The 14,869-nt window shown below is 34.7% G+C and overlaps 1 protein-coding gene across 1 annotated transcript in view; it reads right to left on the bottom strand.

Annotated features, from left to right (window-relative positions):
• The window catches only part of LOC106692744 (uncharacterized), a gene marked incomplete in the record, with an annotated part of 90,964 nt that extends 76,813 nt beyond the window's left edge, over positions 1-14,151 (bottom strand). Inside the window, 2 exon segments of the mRNA XM_067046590.1 lie at positions 4,989-5,198; positions 13,276-14,151. Of these exon segments, the coding sequence (XP_066902691.1) occupies positions 4,989-5,189 (201 nt within the window).
• Between the last annotated feature and the right edge of the window lie 718 nt (positions 14,152-14,869).

Genomic DNA, 14,869 nt, shown 5'->3' with positions numbered 1-14,869 from the left:
GTAAATATCAATAAATAAATAAAATAAAAAAATTATACCTTCATTAAACATTTGGCATCTTGCAACTTAAATCATCACACATGGTTTCACTGAATTGAACACAATACTGTAGCCTGTTATGTGCCAAAACCTACAAACATACCATTGGGAAGTACCTCTTAAGGAGAAGTTCTCCTGGGTACTGCTGTAGCAGAAATCTGAGCACCAAAGGTGCCTTTCTCCCAGACTGTTAGGTTACTAAAAGTGGCAACCAACACTCATTCAGGACCATCAAAAATGCCAAGATACTTGGGACTTAAAATTGAAGTTGTGACCAAAACATCTACAGTATAGGCCAGATTTCCATAATCAATTGTGAGTAATTGTCACTTAGATAACAAACCAACAAAGTAGATTATTCTCATAATTATTTATAGACCAGTTTATGGTTACTTTCTACGATTTAATTTTTAAGTAAAAGTTTGGAAATTGGATTAATCAACTTAAAATTAAATAATACACAATTCATAATCTGACTTTTCAAATGTTAGTCAAAATATTTGACTAATACATAAAAGGGTAAAATAAATTAAAATTGTAAACTCCATGGTAACCTTGGTTCAAAATAGACAATTATAGCTAGTAGGTTGGTCGATGTATGACATGTCACAATCTCACAAGAGGATATCATAACACACACAAAAAAAAAGCCATCCTTCCCAGCTGGACCCACTCCACAAAGACCCCCAGGGAGCAATGGCCCTATATCACTCTTAAAATATTTGCTTAAAATGGGAAGAGGTGACTTTACGATACGGCAGGTGAAATTGGAAAAGGGCAGTGACTAAATTGATTATACGCTTAAATCCACAACCTCATCTTTAGCTGTAAAGGAACTAGTTAAAGTAATTCCGAAGATAAACAATAACCTTCCACACAAAAGTTCCCTAACCTCACTGATTACAAACCAATTTAAATATTTTTTTCTAACTGAATTTTTCACGTATTGTTAAAATTAACACCTTCTTGACAAACATTTAGAAGACATAGCTTTTGTTGCAACCAATCAAAACTAAGACAACCAACAACCGTAAAGTAAACAGCCATGAATGGATACAGATTATAAGAACTAAATTTTATTTAGACAGTGGAATAAAATGATTAACTTTTTTTTCTTTTTCTTTTTTTTTTTTAACCTTTGAGATTATCAGCTGGAGAGAACTAGAAAAGAATAATGATGAAATAATTGAGCTCCATTGAGAAAATTGGATTAAATTCAAGTAAAAATCTTTAAAAGATTTTCCCAACACAACCAAGAGTCCCACGACTATTATTGACTATTGACCTGACCAACATATTTATCAGATATCAACTAAAATGTTGAAAGCTGTTATCAATAAATCTAACAGAAGTTATCACGTAATACTGTAATAAACAAGTCTATAAACTATTTGTGTTAAGTCAATTTGACCTGCTGTTTACTTTCTTGATGGATTTATACTACTTTCAAGGTATTATCATTTTTATAGCTGTTTTTCTAACTTTGGTAACCAAACAGACCTAAGTCAGTCTTAGATCAATAATAATATGTGTAGAATGCATAAGGAAAAAGAGGTTAATAACAAAACTGTATTTGTATTTAAAAAACAAGAAACACTGGCACTAAAATAAATAAGTTTTTAACTTCTCTGACCGCACCCCCAACTATCTTCTCATATATATTATCTATGGTCAACTATCTTCTCATCATTGTAATACAAGTAAGTACATTAGAACCTCCACTGGGCCTACACTTTTTATTTTTTCAATTCAGGTCAATTATAAATACTAACTTGGTTATTATTAATGAAAATGAATAAGTCAAGCCTTTTTCATAGGATTAAAGCTCAGTATATTATATTCTTATATTTCATAAGAATTTGAAATGAAATGAAATTTGCCTGGTTTACCGCAATGGCATTATGTCATTAGAATTGCAGAGTTTTGATAGGAAGGTGTTAGTTAACTCAATCAGTATAAACCTGGTTATTGTAACCAAGAATCCAACTTTAAACAGTTTCCATTAATTTTTAAACTTTTTCTCTAAGCTATAAACACCTTAAGATTTTTTTTTGTTATAATATCAGGGAAGAAGAAATAAAAACAGAGAGCCAAAACTTTTTTTTTATTGCCACTAATGAACAATCACAATTATCTCAAATACAAAATAAGTGTTCATAAGCAGGAAAGTGCCATAAATTTGGAAGAAGTAGTTAAGGTGCATAGCTTGAAAGTTAAACTATATTGGCTAAACAAAAGACATAGCTACATTCTAAGCTATAATTGGATGGATCCTATGACAACCAAAGTGAAACATTGCTTCAATTGGACAGGGTCACTCTAAGGAAAATCATAGGGATCTGAACAAACTTATGTTCAACCTAAAACTTACAGGATCACCTTTGTGCAGATGCCATAACATTAACAATGAAAGAACATACCACATCATCTGTTGGTTTGGCTGATTTGCTGGCCAGAGGTTTACACTATTCGGCTGGACTCAAAACAGTGCAAACCGATTAAGTCTAATTAGATTCACAGAATCTATTAATCTTAGGCTATAAGTAGCTCATAACAAGTAGGAAGATAACGTACAATAGGCCTCACCAGTGCACCAAATCAGAAGTGAAAAAAAATCATTAGGTGTTGTTTATAGTCTCCAGCTATTAAAGTTGGATGTATAAGCATAATGTAGAAATGATAATTTTGCCATATATATATATATATATATATATATATATATATCAAATAAAATTGTAATCAAACAAAATACACACATAAAGAGAGTTAAATAAAACAAAACAAAAGTAAAGTAACATAAAACCAATTTGTTTTTACTTCATTATGTATTTTTTTAATTTTAACCCTTTCTAGCCATTCCTGAAATGTGGGATGAGACTGCAATGGGGTAGTGCGCTGTGCACATGTCACTGCTGCCAATAAACAACAATTTATTTGTTTAATAATATTAATATAATTTATTAGTTTAATTAATTAATATATATTTAACAAGTATTATAAATTTACACACTGTTGGTAAGATGGTAGAGAACCTTTAAGAGCAAAGCTATTAGAACTAATCTAAAACATATGGGGAGAGGAAAGGAAAGGGCCAGTAACACAGGCCTAATTTGTCCTATCCTAAAGAAATGTTCCAAGTATGGAGTGCAGCAATTACAGAGGCATAGCACTGCTTCCCATGGCCTACAAAATAATTGCCAATATCCTGCTAAATCGGTAAAGTAAGTAGGATTCAGGAGAGAAACTAGCACGCTAGACCAGATCTTCGTCCTAAGATACTCGAAAAATGATAGGAAGTAGATCAGGAAGAGCACATCTTATTTGTTGATTTCAAAGCAGCTTATGATTCTGTAGACAGAAACTGTCTTGGGAAGATCATGATTGAGCAGGAGAACCTGGGAAGCTCATAAGACAGAAAAAAGCATGTACAAATGATCCTAAATGCAGACCTCTGATAAAAAGAGAAATATCTGAAGCCTTTGAAGTCAGATTAGGTCTGAGACAGAGCAATGGACTCTGGAACATTGTATGAAAATGGTGGGATGCAGGTCGGAATGAAACATAAATCCTAGCATAAACGGACAACACTGCAGTCCTAGGAAGTAAACAAGATGATATAGAAGACTCTAATAATAGAACCAGTGTAAATCGGCTTGCAAGTAAATGAAAATTAAACAAAGTATATAATTTTTAGCTGAAAAATCCACCCTTACAACATAATGGTCTGCGAGGACGGCAAATTATTTCTGAAAGTAGACAGTTTCAAATACCTTGGTTCCATACTAACCTCAAAAAATGATTAACAAACTGAGATGGACCAGCGTATAACAAATGCAAACAGAACCCTCTCTCTGTCAAGAATACTGAAATCCTGAAAAACTTCTTACAATCTGAAGCTAAGAGGGTGTACAATGTCATGATAAAGCCAGCTCTGATATATGGCTGTGAGACTAGGGGGCCTGTTTCATAATGAAAACCAACAGTATTAGTCATTAAATAAAAGTACACTAACTATAAAGTACAAGTACTAATACATTTTATTTCATTATGGGAACGACTATTAGTGATATTACATGAGTTTAAAGGTTAAAAATTATCTGGCAGAATTGTCAGTGAAATTGTACCGAATACAAACTACAAGATTAATAGTATTATGAGGTTGAATTATAGTCCAGTTATTCTCAACGATATAAAGGGCTTGTTAATGGGGATATTAGTAAAAAGGCTTTCGGCATCAAAGGAGGTTAAGATATAGTTGTCAGGTATGTTGAAGGATTGTAATAGTTCTTTAAGGTGGAAGGAATAACATCCCCATTGACTAAGCCCTGCATATTGTTGAGAAGAACTGGACTATAATTCAACCTCATACCATGATTAACCTCACCTCATTTCTTTCTGCTTTAGATTAATAGTATTAGTTTCTACTTTATTATCAAAGAGGGCCCTGGACTCAAACAGGTACCCTAGAAAGCAGAATCGAGAGATTTGAAAGAAAAGTCCTTCATACAATAACAGAAGCAATCTGAGATCACAGGTTTAACACATAGATAAGAACTCAATGAACTGCTTGCAGAGACTGGTCAGTCAATATTTCATGATATCGACAGGACATGTGGCTTGACACAATTCAGTAGCCCAAGACAGACAGACATGAAGAAGGCTGGTTGGGGTGGCCAACCAGATCTAGAAGGTCTGTAGAGCAAACAGAAAACAAAAATTACACATGAAAGGCTGAGGATTAAAAACGATATCACTGTTAAAAAAAAAAAATAATTTCTTTCAATTACTCATCATTCAGCATAATTGCTTCTCATTCACAGTAAGAAAAACAAACATAAGCCTTGAAGGATCAGAAAAACTACTATACCTATTCCAAATAACCTAAACTTCAATTAGCCCAACTAAATCATAATTATAATAAATAATAACATGAACTTGAATAAATTTACCTGGTTTAAAAGTGTTGAGCACAAACCACAAACGTTGACAGAATGACCTCGAGGCCCCCTGTAGTTAGCAGGAGGCTCATGCGAGTCCAAAAATGGGAAGTATGGTTCACCTGGTGCTCTAGGTGTTATCCTAAGTGAATATTCCTGCGTGTGACCAGATCCACCGCATGCAAAGCAAACAAGACCTTCTCCACGGAACATACCACTGAGCTAGAATTAAAAAACATCATCATCAAAGATAAATAGAAATAAATGAAAAAATAAACATTTATATCAGATTCATTTAATGTCTATGAGAAAAAAAATCATGTTCCATTTGAAAGGATTACTTTCATATAGCAAAAAAATAATCCTCAGAAATTAAGTGACTTCTTAAAATAAAGGTTTAACAAAAATAGTCTTACATACTTATCTGTTCACATATAGAAAACTTATAGAATTAATGACTTCAAAACTAAAAGAAAAACTTTGAAGTATATCAAGATAGAATAAGCAGAACAGATATATACAGACTAACCAGCAATAAATAACACCTTATTTTTTTTTTTAATTTTATGAGAACGAGAGGGGTTTTAAATTTATAAAAAGGCTATATCTTTTTTGGCATACACATAAAAAGTTATTATTATTTTTTTTTTTTATAAAGTCCTGAGGAATGTTGCCTCACTCCTCCATTACAGCTGTCATAATCCATTAGTATTTCAAGTAAATTAAGAGCAGAAAGATAAAATTTCATTTTAAGTTTGTTTCAAAAATGCTCAGATAGATTCAGATACAAAGATCTTACAGATATCTGATGTGTCCAGCTAATCAGAAACATATAAGGTGTAATATACAAAATTCATACCTTTTGCCTATTAACTCATTAGATCAGTCTCATTAGATTCCCAAACTTTTTTTGGTGGAGGAACACTTCCGATAGAAGCAGGAAATTGGTGGAACACCAATAGTAACATATGATAATAATCTTTCTTTTCAAGCACATTCTAAGAAACAAGTACAAGTGTAAGTAAATGGTAAAAAATCTTGATCTGAATGTTTCATGCATGATGTTTAGTTTTAATACATTTGTATTTTTTGTTTTAGAGAGCAAAAAAAAAAAAAAAAATTAGAAGTCTTTGACAATATGCTGGGAGGGTTGCTCAAATAAGAGTGATTCCTTAACAAAGCCTACATCAATGACTAGGCCACGGAGGTGGTGTCCAGCAGCAAATCAACAAACTAATAGTGGTGGTTATGGGTTATCTATAGCCAAGGGAGTTGAGGGATCACCTTCAACTACCTTACTACTGCAGCAGCACCGGTTCGAGTCTGGCCTGGAGGGCTGAGTTTTATTTTGTGGCAGTCCCACATAATGAAAACTTGATCCTCCCAATAGGGTGGGCGGTAACCTAAAGATAATCCCCTTTCCACTCTCCTGTATGTCAAAAATAACAAGGAAAAGAGTAAAAAAAACTTTTAAAAACTACTGAAATAAAGGGTGGTGGCACGATGTAATAAAAATTTAGAGGTTACTCTCTCAAAAAAAGTTTCTACTCCATACCACAAATTTAAAATTTTAATTTTCAGACTTCTTTTAATATTACATAGATTTATTTTTTTTTTTTTAACTTTTTCATTCATTATTAAAATCTTGAAATTAAATCATGTCCGGGACCCTTTACTATCTACAGATGTAAGATTAGCTCTGGTCAATAATTCAATTAATTGAATGAATCAATTAAATGAAGATAATGAAAGACAACTATTTTGAAGAAATTACGACATAAAAGGAAATTGTTTTTGTAATCTCAGATGCAGAATGAGCAAGGAAGAATATTGGAGTATACATTGTCATATTGTTATTTTGTTTAAAATAAAAGATTTTATTTACTATGTGTTTTTTCAATTATTAAGGAATCCTTTCTTGATGACAAGAGTAAACATCAATGACCACATGGAAGAAGGAAGATATGAAGAGGTCATGAATAATTTCTGAGCTAAAATGGAGAGGTTCTCAATTGATTCTTTTAATGATAATAAAGTGAGACTTGAAAATTCATTCATATATTGAGCATTTGTGTAAGGTAAAAGGGTTTGGTGTGGACCATATCCTGGCTCGTAAGATGAGAAAAAACTTAATCCTGGCACATATAGTGGTCAATGCACAATGAATAATAATAATAAAGGCTTAGCAAACCCGAAGGTTCTAAATACATCTTTCCTGTGACACCCCTCCCAACCCAAATCTACTAAATCAGTTTTAACACAATCCTCCCATCTATGTTCCGTTCTACCCCTTAGGCATTTACCCGTTGGTTTAGTGTTTATTAACATTTTAGGGACAGGGTGGTGCTGGGACTTCTGATGTGGAATGCCATGATATAGTCCTTAGTCTACCAGAGGGTTCCGGAATAGTGGGCTTTGCAGATGATATCCCAGTGGTAGTTGAGGCAAAGAAGAGTTCATGCTAAAGGCCAAACATTGTGTCACTTCGGTTTGAGATATGCTAGCATCTGTAGGGCTGTAACTAGCAGATAGTAAGACAGAGGACCTTCTTGTCAGTAACAGGTAAACTAGGGAAACTATCACCTTGAGAGCGAGTAGGCAAGAGATCCAGTCCAAGCCTTCTTTGACTTATCTCAGTGTAACAAATCGATCATAGACTCCAGTTCAGGAAGCATATTCAGTGAGTGAGTAATAAAGCGGCTAGAGTAACCACCACACTATCACGTTTAATGCCCAACATAGGCGGACCCAGGAACAGCCGCATGCTTATGATATCCAGTGTGGTCCCATCCATTCTGCTCTACGCAGCTGTGATATGGAAGGATACATTGGATATTGAGGCCTATAGAAGACCGATGGTGTCAGTGTATCGTTGGTGTACGCTAAGAGTGATCAGCGCGTTTCGATGAGAGGAGGCGCTCTTATAATAGTGCTGATCATATTCCCAAAGACGAATTAAGAAAGGAGACTGTAAGTAAGAAAATGGCAACAACGTTGGGATATGGCATTCAGTGGAAGGTGGAGCAACAGGCTGGTGTTCTAAATTGAGGCCTAGGTAAATAAGTACCACGGGGAGATAGACTATTATATCACTCAGTTTATCACCAGGCATGGTTGCTTCCGAGCCTCGATGATGCTGAAGAATGTCCATTGTACCCAGGAATGGAAAAGAGTGCAGCCAAGATTCGCTGCACAGGTGATGCAAAAGCTAAGGAGGAGGAAGAAAGGCAGTCCCATGGAGGAGGAGAAACAGGTGTAGGGAGGTTGGTTTTAGTGGGTAAAAATCCTGCACATGGATAGGTATGGGCCTATTGGTATCTTTTGAAGATTTCCATCTACCCTCGTAAAAATAAAAAAAAAAAAAAAAAATACACACATACAGTTAAGCTGGTGATTTCAACGGAATAGGGAAGTAGGATAACAAATTGATGTGGTGAAGTTCTTCTGGAAGCTTCTGCACAATTAAGTGATATGATCCTTATGAACACTAGAACAAACCCAACGTTCACTAGAGCAGGAAGATCATTTATCATCGATTTGAAGTTTGTCAGTGGTCACCTGCAACCAATTGCTACTTGGAAGGTTTGTGGATTTTATACACACTGGATACACCCACAAGAAAGAAGAGTTGTTGATGGAGAACTATTGGCTGGAACATGAAAACTTTTGATATATATGTATATATAGTTGACCGTAAAAATTTAAATATAAGAAGATGGTCAGGGTTGCAGTCAGAAAAAGAACAAATAGCTTATAACTATTTTAATATCCCGACATTAAAATAGTTATATGGACATTAAAATAAACTATTTGTTCTTTTTTTGACCGCAACCCTGACCATCTTCTTATATTTATATGAAACCTTTTGATGATGTTTCATTCACATTAATGCTCAAGGATGAATGTAAATTGGAAGGGTCAGCCGAGGAAAAGGCGTGTATACTGACCTCTTTTAAAACTGGGGCTTGTGAAGCAACTATGACCCGTTCAAAGCCCGATAAACATCATCTCCCAGTGAACTGGTGGACGGATACTATTGCCGATCTTCGCCGGTATTGCAACCAAGCTAGAATACATTACCAGCAAGTGAGACGTCTTCCGGAGTTTTCTGTGCTCCAGAAAGAGTTCAAGAGAGCTAGAAGGAACCTCCGACAAGCCATTGAAGAAAGCAAACGACAGTGCTGGAGAGAACTTTGTGATAAGGTGGATGCAGACCCATGGGGTAGGCTTTACAAAATAGCACTTAGGAAACAAAGTAAAGGCACAATGCAACTCCCCACGAGATCGAATGTTGTGGGCAACATTGTCAGAACACTATTCCTGGAACAGGCGAATACAATTAGATGTATAGACAATATATATACAACAGATTTTCTACAAATCATGCAGGAAAAAATAGAGGACATCTCGGACCTACAACATGGCAGGGCACCTGGATTGGATGGAATTCCTAATGTAGCTCTGAAGGTGGCTCTCAGGAAACAGCCGGATCTTTTCATCGATCTCTTCAATTCTTGCATTCGTGAAGGCTCAATTCTGAAACCTTCGAAGAGACAGCACCTTGTACTAATTCCAAGGGTAAGGGAAGACTGTCTGAAGACTCGCTAACCTATCATCCAATTTGTTTATTGGATACTACGGGTAAGGCATTTGAGAAAATCCTTTCTCTAAGGCTACAAGAGTTCATGGAGGAAGTAAATAGCCTCTCAAGGGCTCAATACAGATTTCATAAAGAGCGATCCATGGTAAATGCTGTTGGATTCGTAGTCAAGATAGCCTGTACAGCAGGTGGAGAAGAGGTGCAAAGTGTTATGCAGCACTCATCACTCTAGATGTTAAGAATGGTTTTAACACTGTAAGATAGACCAGTATAATAGATGCCCTACGGACTATGGCGGTGCCAGTCTATCTTATAAGAGTTCTCACAGACTGCTTCTAAGATAGAGTTCTGTTTTATGTTTCAGACAGTGGTCAAAAGATATACGAGGTGACTGGTGGTGTCTCACAGGGCTCAGTAGTAGGGCCTCTTCTGTGGAACGTCATGTACAACGCATTCCAGAGGGAGCCATAGTTGAGGGATTTGTAGATGACATTGTAGTTGTAGTGGCGGCGAAGTACTTCGAAAAAGTTACTCATCGGTAACCAGGCTGTTGCTAAGGCCCGGGGTTAGCTGTCTTCGGTAGGCCTACAACTTGCAAGACTGAGGTTCTTCTAGTCACTAGTAGGAAGCAAATTGAGTACATCACTGTCTTGGTGGGTAGGTACAAAATTTGTTCCCAGTCTTGCTTAAAATACAAAGGTGTCATGATCAATGAACGTATCCACTTTAATGCTCACACATAATATATCAGCTCCAAATCTACTAAAGTAGCATCCTTATTGTCATGCCTTATGCCAAACGTTAGAAGTGCTAGGGAGAGTATTGGAAGGCTTCTTGCTACTGTTGTCCCCTCAATTATGTTATATACAGCTCCAATTTGGAAAGATGCGATGGTTACCAAATCATACAGAAGACAGATGGTTTCCGTTTATCAGTTTCCTTAAGGACTGCAAGTGCTTTTTGAACTGTTTCCTATAAGGCTGTGAGAGAGATAGCCAAAATACTGCCTATGGAACTCCTTGTTGAAGAAAGAAGGCACTATGGACAATGCTCTCAAGTTTCCAGAGAAGAGCGGAAAATTACCATCAATCAGTGGCAACAGCGTAGGGAGGCTGCAGGTTCTGGAAGGTGGACTTGCAAGTTAATACCTAATGTTGGTTTGTGCTGTAGTCACCGGCATGGTGAGGGGGATTTCTATGTAACCCAATTGTTGACTGGACAAGGATGCTGTAGAGCCTACCAGTACCGATTCAAACTGGACAACAACGCAGTATGCCCTAGATGTCAGACTGTTGAGGAAAAAATGGAGCATGTATTTTTCAGAAAGAAGTGAATTGGAGAGTGTGTGGAGGACGCATCACACCAGAAAACGTGGTGAGCCATATGCTACACTCAGACCAGCATTGGAACGCAGTGAAAAGACTCACCACAGTCGTCCTAAAGAGATTGAGAGCGGAAGAGAAATCCAGAAGGTGCGATTAGTATGAAAAACAAAGAACTCATGTGAAGTGAAAAATGAGGTGGCACTTAACCATTTCCCTCCATGAAGTAATGCCTAATGGCGGTCCTGTGGAGAGGAATGACCAGGTGTAAGATGGTGGTTTTAGTGGGTAAAAATCCCACACAAGGATAGGTACAGGCCTAACCGTGTCTTTTGAAGATTTCTACCGACCCCCATAAAAAAAACAAAAAAACACACACACATAGTTATGTCTAGATTATTTCAGTAACTGATTATTTTAGTATCTCTTGATATGTAAGATACATAGAAAAACAATGTAAATTATTTTTGGATCTTTTTTTTTATTTATTTATTTACTTATTTATGATATTACTTATTTCCTTTAAACCAAAATAGTTACATTATTTTTAAAGCAATATAATTCATAATGAAGGTTTAGTTTTTAGATTGTGAAATACATTAAATTAAAAACAAATAAATAAATAAGAAAGATTTCCACAGTTAATATATAATATCGAATATGTTTGATAATAAAAATGGAAATATTAGTAATTTAGTTTTCAATATTTGAATAATAAACATGTAGGACAATTTTCTTTCAAAAACATGTTACTTTAAATAAATGAATAAATATTAAACAGGATTATTAGAATGTTTTTTATTTGCCATGGCATCATGGAAAAATTCTAGCAGGAGTGGGTGATAGAGATGCTTTGATTTTCATGAATGTATGATATAATAATGTAACAATGTTTTCTGGTTGATCAATCATAACTGAAATCACCGATGAATTAAAACAGCTGTTTTTGGAATGTGTAAAATACAAACAGAAGAGTAACTCAAGGTTGGTCAAATGTTGTGAATGTTTTCGTTCCTTTACAATAAAAAAAAAAAAAATGGTGTTGTTTCCGTTCTTTGTTTGTTGTTTCTTGGCCCAGGTAACAATTGGCGTCAGAAGTGGGAATTTAAGTAAGAAAATAAGAAGAAACTATTTTTTTTTTTTTTATTGTAGATAGGAGTGAAGTAATGTGTTACTTGGAAGAGGAAGAGGTTAGGGGCAGTTATCATATGGTCAGGCAGTGAATATGGAAGATTTTTTGTCAATACTTAGAGAAATGAAATCCACTATGTAATGAAATTGGCCAGGTTGAATTGAAAAAAACTCTGACAGTGAAGTTTAAGGGCATTGAAAAGGACTTAGGAAGAACAGGGAATGTGGAAACTCAGCTAGGTTTGGACTTTGATGTTGAAAATCAGGTAAGGTCTACACATAGAAAAAGTACCAGAGACTAAAAACAAAACAAGATTTCTCTTGACATCATAGGAAACGTATTCCAATATCTAGGATGTGAAGATGGTTCTGTTCAGAACAAACAGTTTTTAAGAAGGTGGTAGTGTAATGATGTTATCTGGTCAATCGACTATAATTTAAATCATCAATGAATTAAAACTGCTGTTTTTGGAATGTGTGAAAAATAAACAAAAAGTAACTCTGGGTTGGTGAAGTGTTATGAATATTTTCGTTCCTTTGCAATAAAAAAATTGTCATTGTTTCTGATCTTTGTGTTTAGTTTCGTTGCCCAGGTAACACACGACAATAAGAATGATCAGTAATGTGCAACACTTTTGACTGTCATTCTGATGGTTAACATTCATTCAGATGGTATACAAATGGAACGATTGAATGTGGCCACCTTTAAAGAGAACCAGAGAAAACCGGAAAGTTGAAGATAATATTTCTAACACTGATTATTTTTCCAGGAAATAGAAAATGATTTTAAGAATTTTACACTCTGCACACCCAGAGAACGCTTATTTGACTTTATTGGCCTGGTATTATACTTCATGGCCCAACATCGAAAAAGAGTTGTGGAGACCTGGGGCCGTCAATGCATATCTTGTCAGGAAAGGAGAAACAAAGAACCAAAAGTCTCACTCTAGCCTAGGTATATCTCTGACAAAACATGGGAACGGCTGAAGAGAGAGAAGTGTAATTTATAGAAATATCTCTTTGGACTGTTAAGTTACCATAAATTAAATTGGATTATGTGTTGAAATGAATTAAACTATTATTGTTGGTTAGGTTCATGCAGTAATAAAGCACTCTAATAAATTAATGCATACTGGAAACATCTATTTATTTTCTACTTTACATACACCTACTGCTATAAAATTAATTATAAGTAAATTTATAGATATTTAATTTGTTTTTAACTGTACTCCACAGTTTCACTCACGTTAATTCTAGATTATAATGTCTGCTTCACACAAATGATGGGTAGTTGACAAAAACATCTGGTTAACTAATTAATATGCTAAATTTAAGTGGAAAAACAAAAGGATCCTTTGCTTAATAAAAAAAAAGTTAATTAGTTTAATAGTTTTCCATTCTTCACCTAACGGTACCAAATCATCGGCATGACCAAGCACAAATATTTTACCACCTAGAATTAAACCCTTTTCAATACGAAACACCATTCTATTGACATATTCTAGAGCTAAATTAAATAGAAACAATGATAGAGAATCGCCTTGTTTAAAACATGAATGAATGTCAAATTTCTAAGAATAATTATTACTAATTTTAACACACAGGCTTAATTTAATTTCTAATCTGATGATCTGACCAGAGAACATTTTCAATATCTGTTTGGTATGAAATTTTAAATGCACAAATGAATGAAGTTTACATAAAAAGTTAATGCATCAGAAATTAAAGTTATAATGAATATCACCTAAATAAGAGAACAAAAATTACTGGCAGGGGAATGGTCTCATCACTTCTATTCGGCTTTACTTTCATACAAGAAGCTTCCTTTATCCTTTTTACTGACAAAATTAGCAATCCCACAGTTAAAGAAAACGGAAGGAAGGCTGAACATTTAAGTTTAAAACTAATATCAACTTTTCCAACTTAAATAAAATTTATCATTAATTTGCCTCTCATGAAGATTAAGTTAAGTTGTGAAGAGAAAATGTTCAAATGTGCAAGATCTATTACACTGCATTTACCTAATTGTTTTGGAATACAAAATGCCATAAGCTACTGAATCGGGAAAAACAAATTAATCAAACTTGAGAACTATTATTTAAATATGACGAAATATTTTTATAAAATCATTCTCGTCAATAAATTTTTTATAGATCAAGTTTTGTACCTAAAAGTATGGTAAAAAAGGTTACTTCAATATAAAATACAAAAAATCAAAGTTATTGTCCAATTACTTAACTATTCTTTATGTATACAGGTAGTGGATAACATTTTATTATGTGAACAGGAAAAGGGAATGGAGTAGATCAGAGATTAAGGTACTAGACTCCTAACACCTAGGTCCAGGTTTAGTTATGGTTGAGGTAGATCATATGTTTATCCTTTTAACTGTGGATCAACACTTGGGTCAGGCATCCCTCTTGGGTTACAACCCCTATATCCCGTAAAACTTAAAATGATGTTATAAACAGTAAACATATGCCAAGACACTCTTAACATAGCAAGAAACGATAAGATAGAAACCTAACTCTAAAGGTGTTTCAATCGTGTTCCAGTAATTCCTGAATCCCAAGAAATGTTTACACATCATAAGCCTCAACTGTGTATAAAGAATAATTAAGGAACCTGTTACTAATGTACCTGTAAATACACCACTCTGACTGAATAAAAGAGAACAAGGAGCAAAAAAGTTTTACTTAAGGTCCATACAGCAGAAATAAAAAATTCAGTAACTAAAAAGACTTTTTTCAGTTACTTTTGCATTCAGTAAAGAAGAAAACACCTGGAGGTGCATGTGCATCACACAACTTTCACTTACCAGCCTACATTAAATTGAAATT

The sequence above is a fragment of the Halyomorpha halys genome, unplaced genomic scaffold (genome assembly GCF_000696795.3).
Source record: "Halyomorpha halys isolate HHAL.00 unplaced genomic scaffold, Hhal_1.1 Scaffold69.1, whole genome shotgun sequence".
In the NCBI taxonomy this organism is placed as follows: domain Eukaryota; kingdom Metazoa; phylum Arthropoda; class Insecta; order Hemiptera; family Pentatomidae; genus Halyomorpha; species Halyomorpha halys.
The sequence above is the reverse complement of the archived record's forward strand: the minus strand, read 5'-3'. Positions and strand labels throughout refer to the sequence as shown.